Raw genomic sequence first — 20,448 nt, forward strand, 5'->3', positions numbered from 1 at the left:
GGAAAGTCTCTCCTGCAGTAAAACGGGATATTTGCAGAGCTGACCTCATTTGTTTCTCTCCCCCCACAGGCCCGTTCGGAGCCACTTTCGGTCCGATGTCTGAGAAAGCTGTTTTATTTTTTTCCACATATTTTTAAGTTGTTTAAGGCAAGAGAGTAAATTTGGTTCCTATTACTCAATCACAATTATAAGTGAAATCAGGTGTTGGCCTATTTACGGCAACCAGATGACAAAATAAAGCCTGCATGGTATAAACAGAAAACGAAGGCCAGAAATCTTATGAAAACGAGTCCGGAGTTAAGGAAAATAGAAGTTGTATAAGATTTTTCACAGGCGTTCATGATCGCTGAAATAGATTTGTTTTGTAAAACAAAAGTGTAGCAGAGTCTTACTCTCAGTGTTATCAGAAAGTCAAAATGGTCCTTCAAATCGGCCCCTGGGAGACTGAGTCAGGAGTGCGGGCGGGCGGCTGTGGCGTTGGCATGTGGCCTCTGGCCTGCCCAGGCCCCGTCCCCACCCCTGCTGCCCGCCGCCCACTTGGAACCACCCGCCATCTGCGGAGAGAGACAGGGGCACCCAGGCCCCTGGGCACAGCTGTGGAGACCTCCAGCCCCCCAAAGTAGCTGATCCGATGAGTGCAGAGTTACAGCACATGCCTGGCCTGCAGCTGGCCCCGGCAGACCCTCACCCACTGCTGGTCTCACCCACTGCTGCTGGAGGACCCTGAGGACCACCAGCTGTGATCTTAGGGACTCCTGAGCACTGCGAGGTGGTCTGAGCAGCCCCACAGCACCCCCTAGCCCCACCCCCACCACCACCTTCCAGCCGTAGCCCTGCTGGCCAGCACCGCCGGGAGCCACCCCCCGGGGTGTGGGTGCGTGGAAATGAAGCATCTCCCTCAGGAGTGGGGGGATAGGGGGCACGACCAGAGGGATCCCTGCCCCTGGGATCAGCCTCCGTCCCGGGGGAAGCAGTGGGGAGGAAGATGTCTCTTCAGGCGGCTGCTGTCCGCGTGCGGGTCCTCCTTCCCGGTGCGCCCGGATGGCTCGGCACAAGTGAAGTAGAAACGCGGAGACCAGAACCAGCTGGGGGTGTCCCCTGCTTTCGCCGGAGCCCTGTGCTGTCCCCGGGGGACAGAGAGAGGCACCTGTCCAGCCAGGGAGCCCACGGGACAGAAGCCACCGCGCCGTTCCTCACGCCTCCCCCGGGCTGGGTGCTGCTTCTCCCCACTCTCTTTTTTTCCCGCCACTGTGATTGTAGAGCCTGTGACCTTGGCTGTTGGGACATTTCCTCGGTGCTGGAATTTTGGGTCGATTCACAGTGGAAAGTGCCCACGAGCACGCGTAGCTCTCGGCCGCCCACGCCCACGGGACTTCCACTGCTTTGTTCGTCCTATCATAGGCACCTTCGTTATCACCATTTCCTTTGTTTCATTTTAGTTTGGTTTGAGTTTCCTCTGAGGGCCACACCTGGAGCAGGGCTTACTCCTGGCTCTGTGCTCAGGGGGTCCCACCTGGTGGAGTTCAGGGGACCATATGGTATGCCGGGGATCGACCCGGAGTTGGCCGCGTCCAAGGAGACCCCATTCTTTTTTTTAATTTTTATTAGTGAAACACCATGAGGTCAAGTTGCAGACTTACAAATTTTTGTGCTTGGGTTTCAATTATACAATGATCAAGTACCCATCCCTCCACCAATGCCCATTTCCCACCACCACGGATCCCAGTATCCCTCCCACGCCCATGCCCCCCATCCCACCCTGCCTCTGTGGCAGGGCATTCCCTTCTGTTCTCTCTCTCCTTTTGGGTGTTGTGGTCTGCAAAAGAGGCATCGAGTGGCAATCATGTTCGGTCCATAGTCTACTTGAAGTGACATCTGCACTTGTTTGTTCATTGCAGCACTCTTTACAATAGCCAGAATCTGGAAAAAACCCGAGTGCCCGAGAACAGATGACTGGCTAAAGAAACTGGCGCATCTACACAGTGGAGTACTATGTAGCTGTTAGAAAAGACGAAGTCATGAAATTTACATGCAAGTGGTACTCCATGGAAAGGATGATGCCAAGCGAAACGACCCATTCTTTTTTATCTGTGGGCAGATTATCAACACAAGCAATCTTGTCCATATGTTATTTCTCTTCGCTTATTTTTATGAAGCATAAATTCTTGAAATTAAGTAACAGGAAGTTTTGTTGTTATTGCTAATGATATTATCGGCATTTTAAGATCTCTTAATATATGGGAACAGTGACATGATTACCAGTTCACAGGTGATCGCTTCCCTGGTTACAGAGCTTTTACCTGTGGATTTAATTTGATGCGTGAGTCCGTTACATCAGAGTGATGGCGAGCTTTCTAGCTCCGCTTTGGTGCTCGTCTGTGTGACCGGCACGGCTAGTGGCTCTGTGGGCGTTGTGGGAGGGATTGCGGGCGCTGCTCAGCCTTACATGGAGTTGGTGCGACTCACGGGTACCTGTGAGCATCAGCTGTGCATTCAAGGACTGAGGAGCAAAGACTGCTGAGGCCGTCACAGCCCCTTCCCCCGCAGTCCACATGGATATACTGCCCGGATCTCTGCCCTGTGGGTATATGCCCGGGTCTCTGCCTGCCCTGTGGGTGTAGTGCCTGGGTCTCTGCCCTATGGGTACAGAGTCCCGAGGTTCCTTTTCCCTGTGGGTTTCATGCTCCCGGGCCCCTACAACTGCACATGCCAGTCCCTGAAATAACATCTCCCCCCCACCCCGCCCCGCTCCACCCTCTCATCGGTCCCTCTGTGCAGAATCCTGAGTGATGCAGTTGGTCAGCTCGAGCATGTTTGTCGGTGTCTGAGATTCACGCTGTGCCCGGCCAGCTGCCCCGTCCTCACCTGTCACCGGACTGTGGGCGGCTGTTTCGGAGAGTCCTCAAGGACAGGAAACCTGCCTTTACACCCGCACTCTTGCCTGTTCACGCTGGAAGCCTGCCCACTGGGAAATGCTCTCTGGGAATCATTCAATTCATTTTTTAAGCATCACTGTGACTGTCACTGTCCTCCCGTTGTTCATCGATTTGCTCGAGCAGGCCCAGTAACATTGTGGAATTTGGCTATCTTAATACTTTATTTCCAGAAATACTGATATATCAAAACATTCAAAGTGTAGTTTTTAAAAAAGTAAATTCAAACAAAGACTGTAACTGCATCGGAAAATAAGATGTCTTCTTAGTAACTTGAAAGAATTCATCCAGTGATATAAATGAATCGATTTTTGGTAATCCTTTTATACCAGCTTCCAGGGGTGATAGGTGTAATTTTAGGCATCCAACCCCGACTTTATAGCACTGAGAGATCAGTTTCAGAGATCATGGCTACAGAACACTAATCAGACCGACCCTTTCCTTCCTGCTCAGACCCTTCTTAGAGATCAGCATGACACTTGGGCCACTCACAGCCCATCAGCAGGAGTTCCGATCACCGTGGGGCCGGGGTCGGCTTCCAAACCAAAGTGAAATCTGACAAATAAGCAGAGGAAGTTGGCCCGGAGCCTGTTTCCCGGCCAGGGAAAACACGTTCCTTCCCGCTGATTGTCATCCTGGTGCGTATCGTGATGTTTGGGCAGATTGTGGTCGGCCATAAAATTATTTTCGTCTCTTACAACATTTCTTTATTCTCCATCTACTGAATAGTAAATTAAAAGCGGTTAAAAAGAAAAGTGGCGTGACACTTTCATTAGTAAAATACAGAAAAGGCAAGACTTCATGTAGGTTTCCAGTGTATTTTTTTTTTTTTGAGAGAAGAGGTGACTGTTTGTACTAATATTTTCATTCAGAAAAATGCCACAGAAGGAACAGTTCTATTCCTAGCTTAGAGGACATGAAATTGGAAGTTAATTTTTGCTCCTGTTCCATCTCTTCTTGTCTGATTCCAGCTACTTTTTCTTCTCTTTCGTTTCCTTATCGGTACAAAGATCTATAAAGCTCTCTCCTTTTGACAGGGGACAGTAAGTAGAAAGGCAGAACAGATGCCCCTTCTAATTATGGGAAGTTGTGGAAAGATTATAACGACGCACTAACCTGTTGAAGACGTTCGAGTGTAGTTGTTTGCTTGGGTGAATTGTGACCAAGGAATGGGATCAGGGATCCGGCAAGTGAAAAAAGTGACAGATAGTCCATGGTCTTTCAGTTTTTAGTTTAGTTGCTTGTTTTGTTTTTAAATTTAAAGACGTGCCCTAGACTGCAAGTGGAAAATCTTCTACACATCCCAAGACTATCTCTGAATTCTTGATTGTAATGACAACTCTGGGCATGGTTGTACATTGATGAGTTTGGAACCCAAAGAGGCTAGCCAAGAAAATAGAGGTTTACATTTCTGGGAAACATTTTAACGGCAAGAAAATAAGGGTCAGATATATTGCCTAAGAATTAAAGTCTCATAAGATCATTGTCAACAAAAGTTTGAAGTCTCTGAAGGCACTGCCCTCGGATAATTTACTGAATGACCCTCGCAGCTATAAAAATGGATGCCTTTGTAGCCACTTAATGAAGCGGTTTACAGTGGAAAGCCCCACGGTACTATCTTTTCCAGTAATTTGCTCCGTTTTATTATCAGTGATTTGGGTGAATATATTGAAATCGTATTTTCACATTGGTAGGTGACATGCATATACTCTAAGTCAAAAGTTATTTGGTGTGATTCATTTGCTATCTAAAAGATGTTAAAGCTGTGATTATTTTTTCCCAAGATGTTTATCACCAAATCTACATTTTATGATAATTACAAGCTCTGTGGGGGAAAAAAAACTGCCAAGCTTTTCTTAGATCTTCCAATCACTTCAGTCTTAAAACTCTCAATTGTGTTTTGAGGAGGGGGCTGGGTGTCTGACCCATAATTCTTTTCACCGACTTTCCCATTCCTGTCATGTTATATATGCTTCTGACCTGTTTTCAGCGGACCCAGTAATTTAGTCCATTACTGCCCTGTGTAAATCTCCGCCGCAACTATTTCCCAAGGTGGTTTTGGTTGACGAGTGGTTGGTGTTGATGTCCAGCAGGAAACCGTGCAAACCAGATGATTGGTGCGGTTCAAACTGTAACCTTGTTAAAGCATTGGTCAGGGTGCACTTCGGAGAGTTATTTAATTAGTTTCCCAATAATATTTGTGTATACTTTTAGGTGACCACGAGTTCTTGCTTTCCTCATGGTTCAGTAAAGGATCGTTGCTTGATATTATCAGAGTTGATACGTATCCACGTTCTTTTTTTAACATGAATATTAAAAATGACAAACATCTTGAGTTTGTCACTTTAATAGCCAGTAGAATCTCTTGAGCACGACTGTCTGTAATGATGCCATGAACTTAAATTTGAGAGATTTTGATATGTTAGGCTCTGTACTTGAGGATTTTTAAGATATAAGAACACTGTCTTTATGATGCTAAGAATCTATTCTGGAAGATAGGTATAAAATAAATTGTAACATAAAAGTTACACAGGAGAGGGGGCTGGAGCGATAGCACAGCAGGTAGGGCGTTTGCCTTGCATGCAGCCAACATAGCTGACCCAGGTTCGATTCCCAGCATCCCATATGGTCCCCCGAGCACCGCCAGGAGTAATTCCTGAGTGCATGAGCCAGGAGTAACCACTGAGCATCGCCGGGTGTGACCCAAAAAGCAAAAAAAAAAAAAAAAAAAAAAAAATTACACAGGAGAGAGAAAATGGGATTACTAGTAAGAGAACTATCAGTTCTTTGAGTTCAGGGAAGGATTCAAAAGGGGTAATAGTTAAAAGAAACTGCCTTTTAACAGGAAGGGAAAGTGAAGGCATTATTTTAAGTGGACAGATGTAAGTTAACATTAACTTATATTTAGGTGACATTAAATGTATATTTTTTTCCTTTGGGTTTATTGACACAAACTTCATGACCAGTGAAATTCATCCATTATTATTCTTTGATTTTGATGAGTTTTCGCAGTGTTACAACTTTCACCTAAATCAAGATTAAAATACATTTTATCATCCCTTCAAAATGCCTTTATTCCCTTTTGTGGACAGTTTGTATTTATATTTTTCAGAGCTATCAAGTGAAATTTTTATTTCACTTTTCTAAAATTGAATTACCTTATATATCTTACGAAAGGATTTTTTTTCCCTAGTCAGCCTCATTTGGATTATTTATGACAGTTTCAGTAGCTTAACTTAGGAAAGAATGTTATATGAATCGATATGCTATCTTTAAGCTTAAACAGGTATTACCATTAGCATATAAAAATGATATGACTAAACGCATGCCAGACACAGTGGCAACAAAGTCTCCAATGGAGACGTTACTGGGCCAGATCGAGCAAATCGACGATCAACGGGAGGGCCTTTGCCTTTGCCTTTGTACACAACTTTGTTTTGTGTTTTTATGAAGACACAGCATGACAAGGGGTGGTTTTTTTTTAAAAGGAAAGGGTTTTAGGAGGACACTAAGGAAAAAAATAAACGTTTAATATACACAGTATAGTTGGTTTAAGTACAGCTGTATTCAAAACATATTTCATAATCAGATAAATTCTCACCATGACTTGAGCGCACTGATGTCACTTATCTTTCAGAGCAAGTAAGAGCGAGGCAGACTTTCTTCGGCCTTTCCTTATCCTTCTCTGCTGATCTGCCTTTATAGAGACTGAGTTTGGGACCTAACATTTTTAATTTAAAAAAAAAACACACAAACACAAAAATGCTAGCGCCCAGTAAATGGCAGAAATGACCAACACAAAGGGAAAGTGGAGGAGCACCCGCTATCTGTTCTCCAGACCTTTCAGAAAACATGGCGTTGTTCCTTTGGCCACCTGCATGTGTATATACGAGAAAGGGGATATCGTAGACGTAAAGGGAATGGGCACTGTCCAAAACGGAATGCCCCACAAACGTTATCATGGCAAAACTGGAAGAGTCTACGATGTTACCCAGCATGCCGCTGGCACTGTTGTTAACAAACAAGTCAAGGGCAAGATTCTTGCCAAGAGAATTAATGTGCTCCGCACTGAGCATATGAAGCACTCTGAAAGTCGAGACAGCTTCCTGAAACGGGTGAAGGGAAATGATCAGAAAAAGAAGGAAGCCAAAGAGAACGGAACTTGGGTTCAAATGAAGCGCCAGCCTGCTGCACCCAGAGAAGCACACTTTGGAAGGACCAAGGGAAAGGAGCCTGAGCTGCCAGAGCCAGTTCCCTATGAATTCATGGCATGAGCAGTGTTTGTTTAAAAATAGACTCCTGGACTATTAAAAAAAAAAAAACTTCAAAAGGAAGTTTCCTCCGATTTTGTTGCAAAAAGTCTTTCTTTCCCTTCATTTGGGGATAATCTTATGGGACACAATTCTAGGTTTGTCATTTTTCTCATTTGTAGTTCTGCTCGATCTTCCTACATCTGCAAAGAGCCTCTACTGTCTGCCTGTTTCAGCAACACTTACTGTTCTGATCCTTGTGCCTAGGTGTTTCCTTTTGTGTCTTTTCAGTTTCCTTAATCATACTGTGTAATTTTCAGTGTACAGCTCTTTCATCTTATTTTAATTGGTTCATTTTTTTTTCATTAGAGCTTATTCCAAATTTGCAGCCCGATGTTGTTTGGGGCCACTCTCAGCAGTGCTCGGGGCCACTTCTGGCGCTCTGCTCAGGGGTCACTCCTGGCGGTACTCAGGGGACCGTTGGTGCCAGGGATTAATCCCGGCGCCTCCCGCTTGCAAAGCATCCTCTCAGCCAGTCGAGCTGCCTCTCAGGTCCAACTCGAAACCCTGGATGCTGTGCTGATTGAGATTTATCAATGTCCCCAATAGTTCTTTGCTATGGCCATTAGCACAACTTGATTTATGTACACTATTTCCAACTTGACGCAACTGGGTTTTTATAATAGTGTGTGACAACCATTTTCAAAACGTGCAAAGTATTAAATTTTCATCTTCACTTCCAAGGAATTCTAGGGAGCAGGAGTGAGGTGACCTTGTTCTAGTCCCATCTGCGTGGAAGTTTTGACGGTTTACTCCCTCTGATGTGAACTGTGGCTCGCCTCAGACAGCGTTACTATGTTGATGTACGTTCCCTTGTTGTCCAGGTTCTAGAGTTTCCTTCTTCATGGTATTTCACATTTTGTCAAACGCTTTTTCTGCACCTCTTGAGATAAATTTTGAAGCTCTGTTGGGTAGCATACGATAGTCCTGTTTCATAAGCTGTCATTTTGATGAACTTGGTTTTTATGACTTTTTTTCTTGTACTGATGGATACTTTGTGGCTCACACTGTCATTGTTAAGGGCGATGGATCTTCTCCTGTGGCTGCTGATACATTGTCTCCTTTTTGCTTTGAGTTCTGCTCACTGCCCCTTGGACTGGATCTTTAAAATGATACTTAAATATCAAACAAAGGCTTGTTTTCATTGAGGTAACACCGGAAACAAGGTGTAAATGTCAGGTTTTCGGAGGACTTGTGGCCACACCACTTCCAGCACCAAAGTCCCCTTGTGGCTCCTCCACCTTGCCCGTGTCCACTTCCCCCCCCCACCCCGCCACCATGGGCATCTGAGTTCCCAGGGTGTTGTCTTGGCCAGGCTGCATGAACTCTCCTGCCACTGCTCACTCAACAGGAGACCCATCCAGCTCCTGCTCCTGTTCTAGAAGTTCTAAGAAGGATAACCGATTAGAATCGAAACACTAATATTCGCGTACCAGTCTTCTTTTAAGAATAGTGATTCCAATTTTGCTTCGTCTTAGAGATTTGAGCCTCATCAGTTTTGCCTACTAACTTGCCAGCTCAGCAATATTTAAGGTGTTTTGCACCCCCCCATTTCCAATACTTCTGTTTTCTTCGTGGTATATTTTGCACCAGAAAAGTACAAATTTAATCATTCTCATCTCTTCCCTTTTAAAAACTGTAGTGCTGTGAGCAGCCTTTAAATAATTAGGAGCGCAGGGTAGCCTTATGAAAAATAAAAACGCATGGACCAATGGCTGAGCGAGACGGTGGTGTTTTCAAGCCACCACTCCACTGTTGCTGCCCCGTCTGGGTGTTTGCCGCTGTAGTAAATGATCTGGGTTGAAAATGAACAGCTTCCAGAAAGGTCCGACAGGGTGAGCACTGGCCTGGGTGCAGCTGACCCCACTAATGCAGGAATGGTTGCCGAACAAACGGGAATAAGTGGGTCATCACGATGGTGAGGTGACTTTGGGGAAAGATTAAAATTGAAGAGGGTCAAGTTTGCATTAGGCTTTGAAAGGCATGGCGTTCCAGATGTCTGTTTTTCTATCTTTGAGCAATAGTGTGAGATTTGAGGTAGTAATATTTATATCAGTGCCCAATCATGTATCCCCTCCATGGCTATATTTATTCATTGTAAAATCATCTGTGGGATATTATTCAATTTTTCGTAAAGTGCAGCTGGAGTATGGTTAATTATTCAGCTGTAAAGTACTTTAAAACACCATAGAACCCTTCACCCTTTCGCCCCTACCCATGGGCCAAATCTGATGCTCATGCCCCTATTTTCTTATGATGAAATTTGTGTTTTGCCTTTGAATTTTTATTAAAATTTTATTTGTGGGGTTGAGGTTTGGCTTCTCGTGAGGAGAGGTTTAGTGTGGCGTGCTCCTGGCAGGACGAGGGGCAGTGTGGTCCCCTGCCCACTCTGCTCGGTCCGTGGGATGCAGGGACTGAATCCTGGCCTCCCCAATGCAAAATTTGTGTCCCTTTGCTCAGCCCTCTGAACAGTCTTTCTGACACTGATTAAGTTTTAATAACAATAGTACTCTATCATTTTCCCCACAAGGGTGACCTTTTTCTTATGAATACCTTTTCATAATTATTTATAATATAGATAATATCTCATAGCTAAAACAGAAACAAAATAACGAGAACAGTTTTAAGTAACTTTGTGCCTATTCAGTTAATTGTATATTATAGATATAATTAAATATCAAAGCACATGTTTAGTGCTTACCATGATATTCTTCTCGGTTGACAGGTCATAGCCCTTTGTTGATACATACATTGCCCCTTTGTTGGATGTTTAAAATGTTTTGTATTTTCCACTTTTATAAGGAACATTGCCTATATATCATACTGTTGTTTTTGCTGTTTTGCATTATTTCAGCCCCCGACTTTTATACATACTTATCTTTACTAAATAGGTTTTTGTTTCCTAGACAGCCAAAAGTATGATACCAAAAGTGATCTCATTTCAGTATGCATCCTTCGGTTATTTATAATATTTCGTATCATGGGTCATAAATAATCTTCAGCCGGTTAGCGTTTAAGACAGGCATCCGTTCCTTTTAAAAAGAGCAGTGGTCATGTGCCACATATGCACTAACTCGTAGCACCCATGCATACCTCACAGTGGCATTTATGACACAATACAAATGGTAAGCACTGTGTTCCCCAGGCCTATTTCTTACCTGAAAGATCCCAGTCGTAATAAAGTCAAGTCTCCTGTTGTGGAGCTGGGCAGATGGTACCGTGGGCCTGGCAAGAGCCCGTGACTGACCTGGGTTGGGTCCCAGAACCCCATGAATTTCCTTGCGTCCTCCGGGGACAGACCCTAGAGTGCAGAGTCAGGTGTAGCCCGAAAACAAAACAATTATTACCAAATGGTCTTCTGAGCCTGATTTTAACTGGATTTGAGCTATATTATGGCACAGTTTAAAAGCAAACTTTATATGATAGAAAGGCGTCAAAAATTGAGTGATAACTACATAGTATTTTCTGGTGATAAATTTGTAGCTGTAGGAAGCATATTGTATTGTCATAAAAAAAAAAGAGGGGCTGGAGCAATAGCACAGCGGGTAGGGCGTTTGCCTTGCACCCGGCCAACCCGGGTTCGATTCCCAGCATCCCATAGGGTCCCCCGAGCACCTCCAGGAGTCATTCCTGAGTGCATGAGCCAGGAGTACGTATCCCCTGTGCACCTCTGAGTGTGACCCAAAAAGAAGAAAAAAAAGAAAGTTGGGAGCCCTAAGAAGTGGCACAGCAGGGAAGGCACTTTCCTTGCATGCAGTGCCCAGGCTAAGAGCCCACCTGAGGAGGCCAGGAGTTGCCCCCCACGAGCGGCTCTCTGGCATGGCCATGGCACCAGAGGCACATGGACCTAATCCAGAGCCCAGCAGCTTGCAGCAGAAATGTGAATGGACTATGTGTTAAACTCCGGCCTCATGCCCCCTGGGAGGGAAAGGGTGTCTGTTTCTTCCAGCTTTTTTCCCCGTGGCAGCATGGTGGCCGCCGCCTCGGAGCTTATTGGAAAGCCAGGTATGAGCCGGTTGGTGATGGGGCAACTGCAGCCTCCTGGGAAGGGGGGCGGTACTGGCTTGTCCTTCACGCCTAACCAAGGCCATGAGTTGCCTCCCATGAGCAGCTCTCCGGCATGGCCATGGCACCAGACGGACAGAAACCAGTCTCGTAATTATCTGGCTCTTAGCAGAAATCCCTCCAGACTTAATTAATAAAATATCAGAAATCCAAAATCGCATGGCCGCTATTGCAGCCGCATGACATCATATGGTTTTCATAACCAGCAATAGAAAACAAACTATTTCACAGTGCCTTTTCAGCAGTTTTGATTGTTGGGGGGAAATTCCAAACAATAATGGTGCATCTTTTGTCGAAATAATGAATGTATTCAAAGTGGAGAGAGAGTTAAGTAGAAATCATCTGCCTCACAGGCATGGGGAGGGTGTATTGGGGTTCTTGGCGGTGAAAAATAATTACTGGTGAGGGGAGGGATATTTGATCATTGTATGACTGAGACTTAAACCTGAAAGCTTTGTAGCTTTTCTCACAGTGATTCAATAAAAGGAAGGAAGGAAGGAAGGAAGGAAGGAAGGAAGGAAGGACGGACAAAGAGAGGAAGAAAAAGAGAAAAGTTAGAAAGAAAGAAAGAAAGAAAGAAAGAAAGAAAGAAAGAAGTGGTTTTAATCAGAAGCAGAGCATCAGATTGTTTGTGGGAAAGTAGTTCACCAGTTAGGTGACTTGAAAAAAAAAGCATAGCATTTTCCTTTCTTTCTTCTTTCTGAAAGAATGATCTCGTATGCCTTGGTCATTCATTTCAGAAGCATATCCGAATGCTATGGTGTTGAAATAAGTTTTCTGTATTGAGCTTAAGCAAAAGAAAGAAATATATGGAACTGATAGGCATTTCAAAAGCTATTTCATACAAATTGTTGAAGCAGATTGCTCTTCTCTCTTTTTTTTTAATTAGTGAAACACCATGAGGTACAGTTGTAGATTTACAATTTTTGTGCTTGGGTTTCGATTATACAATGATCAGATACCCATCCCTCCACCAGTGCCCATTTTCCACCACCACGGGTCCCAGTATCCCTCCCACCCCCATCCCCCCATCCCCCCGTCTCTGTGGCAGGGCAATCCCCTGTGTTCTCTCTCTCCTTTTGGGTGTTGTGGTCTGCAAAAGAGGCATTGAGTGGCAAACATGTTCAGTCCATAGTCTACTTTCGACGTGCATCTCCCCTCCCGGGAGGATCCTCCAAACACCCTTTATTTGGTGCTCCCTTCTCTATCTGAGCTGCCCTTTTCCCTAGAATGCCCGGCTGGCCTCTAAGCTATGGAGTAATCCTCCTGGTGCTGATCTCAGCTATTCTTGGGTATTAATCTCCTATTTTGTTACTTTATATCCCCCAGATGAATGCAATCTTTCTATGTCTATCCCTCTCTTTCTGACTCATTTCGCTTAGCATGATACTTTCCATATTGTACCACTTGTATGTAAATTTCATGACCTCATCCTTTCTAACAGCTACATAGTACTCCATTGTGTAGATGTACCAAAGTTTCTTTAACCAGTCATCTGTTCTCGGGCACTCAGGTTTCTTCCAGTTTCTGGCTATTGTAAAGAGTGCTGCAATGAACAAACAAGTGCAGATGTCACTTCGACTATACATTTTTGCCTCTCTGGGATATATTCCCAGGAGTGGTATTGCTGGTTCAAATGGGAGCTCAATTTCTAATTTTTTGAGAATCGTCCATACTGTTTTCCAGAAGGGCTGAACCATTCGGCATTCCCACCAACAGTGAAGGAGTGTCCCTTTCTCGCCACATCCACGCCAGCATCGGTTGCTTCTGTTCTTTTGAATGTGGGCCAGTCTCTGAGGTGTGAGATGGTATCTCATTGTGGTTTTGATCTGCATCTCCCTGATGATTAATGATGTAGAGCATTTTCTCATGTGCTTTTTTGCCATTCGGATTTCTTCTTTGAGACAGTTTCTGTTCATTTCATTGCCCCATTTTTGGATGGGGTTGGATGTTTTCTTCTTGTGGAGTTTAACCAGTATTTTGTATATCCTGGATATCAACCCCTTGTCAGATATGTATTCGGTGAATATCCTTTCCCATTCTGTAGACTGTCTGTATTTTGGTCACTGTTTCTTTGGAGGTGCAGAAGCTTCTTAGTTTAAGATAGTCCCATTTATCTATCTCTGTTTTCACTTGCTCGGCCAGTGGCGTGGCATCTTTGAAGATACCATTAGCTTCAATGTCATGGAGGGTTTTGCCAACTTTGTCTTCAATGTACCTTATGGTTTCTGGTCTGATGTTGAGGTCTTTAATCCATTTTGATCTTACTTTTGTACACGGTGTTAGGCAGAGTTCTGAGCCCATTTTTTTGCATGTAGATTGCTCTTCTCTTTAAATCCAGGATTGTGATGTTCTTTGGAACCCGGTAGGATGAGCATTATCCAGATAAAGAGCCTCTGTGAACATGCAAACTATCCTGCAACCTCCATGCTGCTCTGATTCCGAGTCTCCGCCCCTCCCCTTTCCCTCCTACCCTTAAGTCAAAGGCCTGTTTAAATGTGGGGAATCACTTTTTTGCTTACGTTTTCCTGTGCGTGCGAGAAATATGTCTATTTGGGGTAGGTTGGTCTGCTGGTATAGCATTTAGTTTCATTTTATTCACTTTAAGAAGTTTATTGATATTCTTGGGCTTGTGGGTAACTACTTAAAGTCGATTTCATCTCTGAGTTTATCTTTTCTAGGTTCTTGGTTCTCTTTCCAAACAGTATTTAATGTGTTGGCCCATGGATGAGTGAAATGTCTGAGACACATTTTATATTGACACTTACTAAATTTATTTTGTGTTTTTCGAGTCACGTTAAATGAAGGCATAAATCAGCACGAGCTTTAAGACGGTCCTGCCGGGTCCCTTGATCTTGGTCAATGTTTGCACTGTAGGGAAGGTGAAAGAAGATGTTTGTTGAGTTTGCATTACAGCACATTTGCTACACACACAAGATGTGAAATGACGTGAAATTTGTGGACCTGTGATAACTAGAGAACTGTGTACCTGAACGCGATTGCTTATGTTAAAAGTTAATAGACAAAAACTTTCCATGTGTGATTGTGATTAAATCTGTTTACAATATCTCTTATGACTCACATTCCAGGAAAGATTTTTTTTACAGGAATCAAGTAAAAACCACAGAACCTCTATATTTATATTTGAGTGTGCATCAAACATTTTTCACTTGGAAGAATTTCTTCCAAAGTGGGCAAAAGCATAACCTATTTCTGAGTGCCTTTTGTTTCCTGATCGATCTCAAAAGGACTCTCCCGGATGCCTTTCCACAAAGCGTCCATCTAAGATTAATGCTACTCGATAGTATTTCATTTATTGCTTCTGTTTTTTTTTAAAGTTAAAACGTTTCAGTGTCATTTTAAGAAGCACCAGTCGATGTTTTCAGTCAACTTATTGCTCTTACATGGTGCTTTTCATAATGACTTAAAACACTTGCAAATTCTGTTGAAAGTCCCTCTTTGTTTAGAAATCATTAATGCTTTTAGAGGAAGTCTTAATATTGAATGATGTCAGGGTTTCCAGCTGAGTTATGTCACAAAGGTCCTCGGAGCCTCCTTCCCTTGGATTCTGCGGCTAGGACGGTGCAGGAGGGGGGAACAGTTCTTTTAGTTTGTTTTTGTTGTGAGGCCATCGTCGGGATGGCTGAGAGCTTCCTCCTGGCTCTGCAACCAGGGGTCACTCCTGGTGTCTGGACATACTGAATTGTGAATCTTCCTTTTCAACTTTTATGAAATCTTCCTTTTCCTTTTCAACTTCCTTTTCAACTTTCATTTTATGTCATTTTCTTGTCAAATTATTTTGTTCCATCCTTAGTGCTGTAAAGGAAATAGTGAAGAGTACGAGCATTCCCCTTTTGTCCTGATCTTAGCACTGAATATCATCGTTGTGTGGTTTCTCATATGTTGAGGCAGGTCCCTTCTGCGGCGTTCTGATGGGTTTTATCAGAGATGGGTGTCAGATCCCGTCGGATGCTCCTGTGTCTATTGAGATGGTCGTATGTTTGGGTCTTTGGATACTGTGGCATATTATCACTTATGGATTGGGAATTTTGAATAATGCTTGTTCTATGGAATAAATCCCCCTTGATCATGATGCATCATTCTTTTCATGTATTGTTTGAGACCTTTTTCGTATATGCCCATCAAAAATGTTGATCTTTGGTTTTTTTTTTTTTTTTTTTTTTTAGGTGTGGGTCATGTGGAATTCGTGACTTGTATTTGGGAGTTTTTTCATCCTTTCGAGTCTATTGGAAGCATTTGGAGGGTGGGTGTTCTCTCTTTGTTGAGTTGGCTCATCAGTGAAGGCACCTCTGCTTTGTGGGGGTGCAGGGCTTTTGAGTATAGTTTCAGTTCCTTACTAGTGAGGTTCTATTTAGATTTTCTTTTCCCTCCTGGTTTAGTCTTGGAATTTTTATGTTTTTTTGAATTTCTTCATTTTTTTCCAGTGTCCAAAATACTACTCTATAGGTGCTCTTAATATTGGCTCATGAACTTCCTTATTTCCATAACTTTTAAGTAGCCAAACATAAACAGTTAATTCATCAAGGAAGCTTATGTAGATAGAAAATATCTTCATCCCATGTAGAAATATACCAAATATTTATTCATTAAGGAAATTCAAATTAAAACCACAACAAAACACTCTGTACACATCTACTGGGAGGTTAAAAACACTGCCCGCAGCTTATATGCAAAAGTCAGTAGGCCTCGGGGAGAAGCAAAATTAAATCATGTATGCTGGGAGGAGGTCACATAAGTGTTTTAGACAATCTGGCAGATTCTTTAAAAGTGAACTCTTTGGGTAAATGTCCAGTGTGAAGTGTTAAATAACCTTGTAAGTTTGCTTTCCTATAAAACTAGCGAAAATTGTGAGAACACAATCAGAAGCTCAGTATTTCCCCTCCTTAACCAAATGAATCTAGAATGCTGGATGTTAGCACACCTCGAGAAAGTTTGGGGATTTTTCGTTCTTGAAGAAAGGGTCACAGATTGAGAGATTGAAAGGCCCAGACCTGGGCCTGGGAATCCCCAGCGAACACCGACACTCACGCACCCGTGCAGAATTTTCTTGTGGTGTTTTAATGTCTATTTTAGTACAAGTGGACAGGAAAGCCTTCCTAAAAGGTGGTAGAGTCTCCCCAAAATGACAAAAACATTGCAACAGAAAGGAAGCGTGAGGAAACAAAGACTTTTTAAGTAGAGAGACGTTGCCACTCTAGAAAACTATGACCCAGTAATTCAGGAAAAGAGAATAGAATAACTGCAACCGTAACAGAAATAGCATTTTGAAAGAGGATGCTAAAAGGAACAACAGATCAGGGCTGGATTCCAAGTCCCAGCAGGGTAAACATTCCCCGAGTTATGTGTGATTCCAGACCATAATTCGTTCTCGAGGATAATCTCCTTCGTCGGGCACTTCCTCTCTGTTTGAGGGTATGTGTCAAGCTAGAGATTACGCTTAATCTTAAGAAGCAATGACTTCCACTCCTAATAATTTTTCCCAAAGTTGTAACTGAGCAGGCTCACAGAGATTCATACCTTGAATTCAAGAGTCTTGCAAAGTGAAATATCGCAAACATAGATGTGAGTAAATAGGCACTGTAGCACCGTCCACTGTCCTCCCGTTGTTCATCGAGTTGCTCAAGCGGGCCCAGCAACGTCTCCATTGGAGACTTTGTTGTTACTGTGTCTGGCATCTCGAATACGTCACGGGGAGCTTGCCAGGCTTTGCCGTGCGAGCAAGATACTCTCGGTAGCTTGCCGGGCTCTCTGAGAAGGGCGGAGGAATCGAACCCGGGTTGGCCAGGTCGGCTGCGTGCAAGGCAAATGCCCTACCCGCTGTGCTATCGCTCCAGCCCTGGGTAAATAAGATAATAGTAAATTATAAATGGTGCCATCTACTAAAGCAGATGCCTTGTGACATTTGTCCATCAGTATTGGGGCTGGAGAGAGTCCAGCAGGTGTCTCGGGTGTTTGCCCGGCCAGTCTCCATCCTAGCACCCGGTAGCGCCCCCTGTGTAAGCTCTGAGCACTTCAAGGTGTGCCCCCCCCAAAAAAAAAACAAATAGAAATGCAACTGTAGGGTTCAGGATTCTAGGAGCTGTCCAGAGGTGGCTCGAGGTAGGTGACATGCCGGGTATGGGGGTGCTCATCCCTGGCACTGGACTTTGACATGTCATTTACATGAAGCGTTTCGGCCCGACATAGTTGTATGCATGGCCTAGAAGCTAATGATTGTCTCTGGGTCCTGGAAATGGGGGTGATTTTCACTACTCCTTTTCTCTCTCGGTTTTGGGGCCACACTCCGCAGTGGTCTGACCACCTCCTGGCTCTGCGGGCAGGGGTCACACGTGGTGCCGGGCGTCAGCCAGGCTTCTTTAAGGGTTTTTCTCATGAGCATATGTTAGAAAACGTCTCTTTTACTGAACGGTTTGTTTCTGTTAGGCTCTTCGCTTTCCTAATGAAGCGTGTTTAGGTTCATACCTGTGCTTGCCCCGTGCCGTCCAGCACGTTTCGGAATCGTCCCTCCTGAGATTCAATAGCCTTTGTTCAGGAAATGATGGTAATACGGTTTCAGAAAAGAAAATCGACGTGAGCGGGGATGAGTCAGATTCTTTAAAATTCGAGCGGATGTGAGCTCTTACCTGACATTCTACTTGGAATAAGAACTTAAAGTTTCTAGATACGAACCAGGTGATACTGGGCTGCTTTTATCTACGTACGTGGCTTCAAGTCTGTCTGCACGTTTATGGACATTGCTGAAGTGACTGAGAGACTGGAAAGTCTCCTTAGCTGCTGGTTCCCGGACTCATCTGAAAAGGGGGAAACTTTAATGTGCTTTAATGTGCGGCTTTTTTGTGCTCGTGATGTATGGAAAAGCTCGTTTAACTATCTGGGTGTTTTAAGTGTTCAAAATAGCAAATTTTTATCTGGATGAGAAAAGTAGCTAATCTGTAATTATATTTTCTCAAGTAGATAATTTTATTCAGGATACATTTTTATGTGTGATGATTTTTATGTGGTCATTTTTGCTTTGCTCTCGCAGAAAAACTCAAAAATCATCTCCTGGTAGCATGCTGTCAATTTTTAAAATTCTACTCAGGAATTCTCTGAAATGCATTGTCATCTTGGCTAGTGTACCCTCTTTGAGTAGTTCTTGTTGGATGGCTACAGAAATGTGACCTTCTTTAAATTCCTCAATAATTTCCATTAGTCTGAAACAAAACAATTTTTCTTAATGAGAAATCATTTTCAAAGTATTCTGGCTCTGGAAATTCTTTCTGTGTTTTAATTCTCATAATTTTATTCTGTTTGTATTAAAATTACTCTATCCCAAAGGCGCCATAGGATTTGTTTAGTCTTTTATAAAAATTAGATTTTTTCCTTTGTGAGTCTGATTAATGGAAGGTGTGTTATCTTTTCTGAGTTTCACATGTGGTTATTTTAAATAGGATTAGGTATTGTTTATGAATCTTTGACATTCTTTGTGCATGAAAATAAAATTAAGTTCTTGTACATCATACAGTATCAATTATTCAAGAAAAAACACATATTCTTGTGATTTCTTTTTAGAAAAATAAAGATGAAAGGTATTAAAATAGGAATAAGGGGTTTTCTTAATAGACATGACTATTTGATAATTTTGGCCACTATTTGGTCATAAAAGCAGTGTTATGTCATGAGAACTTTAAAAAACAAATTTGTATCAGTTTTATGTCACTGGGTGTCAGATTAAGTTCAGTTTTAAGGTGGCTTCTATGTAATGACATTCTAAATCGGAGGATCTAATTTGTTTTACTAACTGACTGAAAAACCAAGGTATGTGGGAATGTGATTTCTTAGTTCTTCCCCCCCCCCCCCCCCCCACTAAACACTGCTCCAGAACAAGTACCTGACTTGGCTATACTGAAGATAGTGAGCCCACCAATTCATTTTGTTCTTTGAAAACCCCAGTCAGACCCCCAAGTTCCCTAATCCATAATGATTTGCTCTGGGTGTGTGTACCAGCTCCAAACTAGCATTCTGGAATACAAATCAACACACAAATTTATATTAGCTATAATATTCCTTGGAAAGTTTTCATAATTCTTGATTTATAGAGTTTTTTGAATCTATGGTAAAATCTTGGAATAAGAACAGCAATAAATCGCCCCATTTACTCATGCTTAAAACTACGTAGATCAACCCTGGTAGCTGTTTTTCAACGGGCATCAGTTCTTTGTTTCTTTTGTGGCAGGCTAATAACTATTTTAGAGAAAAATTTTTCCAAATTTAGTTGGGAGAAAATAAATTTAGGCATTTTCTTATTCTCATATACTTTGTCGAGTTTGAAGGGTCTAAGACAATCTCTCTCTTGACTAATTGCAAAACGGAGGGTTCCATGGTTTGGGACACTAAGTTTTGAGCAAAGCTCCTATTGTATCCACGGTGATTACGTGTTCTTCAGGGCAAGTGAACTTAAACAACTATTTTTGTGGATTATCTGCCTGAGTCACAATAATAATCCAGTTATCTTCTCTTGTAGCATCAGAGACTTCTTGAAATGCTAGATAAAGAGAAGGAACTCTTAAAGGACAAAATCAAGGAAGCTTTGGTTCAGCAGTCTCAGGAACAGAAGGTGAGGCCCGCGGGTTACTCAGCATGGAAAGAATGTGTTCTGGTGCCTCAAACAACATACTTAGTGTCCATCCACATGCCTTATCATTCGCAGGAAATATTAGAAAAATGTTTGGAAGAAGAAAGGCAAAGGAACAAAGAAGCATTAGTGTCTGCTGCAAAGGTATGTGTGTCTCTCTTCATGGGCTTCTTTGTAAGAAAGTGGAATTTCAAATGTTTATTATTAGTATAGTCATTCTTTTATATATTGATGTCATAAGATTAATTTTAATCTTTCATATTCTTATTAAATTTTCATACAGGATTATAGTGACATTAAAATATTTTATAGAGATGATTAATTGAATGATATGTTGGAAATGCTTAACTGTTCATTTGGTATTTCATATGCATTTTTCAAGTTGTGTGTGTAATTATTTACTTATCTAGATAGAAGATTTTTAAAGTCAGCTTTGAAATAACTGATTTAAGTACATATGCTCCGTGTATTTGTGGGTATACGTATATTTAATGTTACACTAGCT

General features: G+C 42.7%; 1 protein-coding gene across 1 annotated transcript in view; it reads left to right on the forward strand.

Annotated features, from left to right (window-relative positions):
- The window catches only part of CCDC91 (coiled-coil domain containing 91), a 210,508-nt gene that overhangs the window by 121,018 nt on the left and 69,042 nt on the right, over window positions 1–20,448 (forward strand). Inside the window, exons 9-10 of the mRNA XM_056134580.1 lie at window positions 19,833–19,925; window positions 20,019–20,087. Coding sequence (XP_055990555.1) covers window positions 19,833–19,925; window positions 20,019–20,087 — 162 coding nt within the window. The remainder of the gene's footprint in view (window positions 1–19,832; window positions 19,926–20,018; window positions 20,088–20,448) is intronic.

Source organism: Sorex fumeus, unplaced genomic scaffold (genome assembly GCF_029834395.1).
Source record: "Sorex fumeus unplaced genomic scaffold, SorFum_2.1 ptg000100l, whole genome shotgun sequence".
NCBI lineage: Eukaryota > Metazoa > Chordata > Mammalia > Eulipotyphla > Soricidae > Sorex > Sorex fumeus.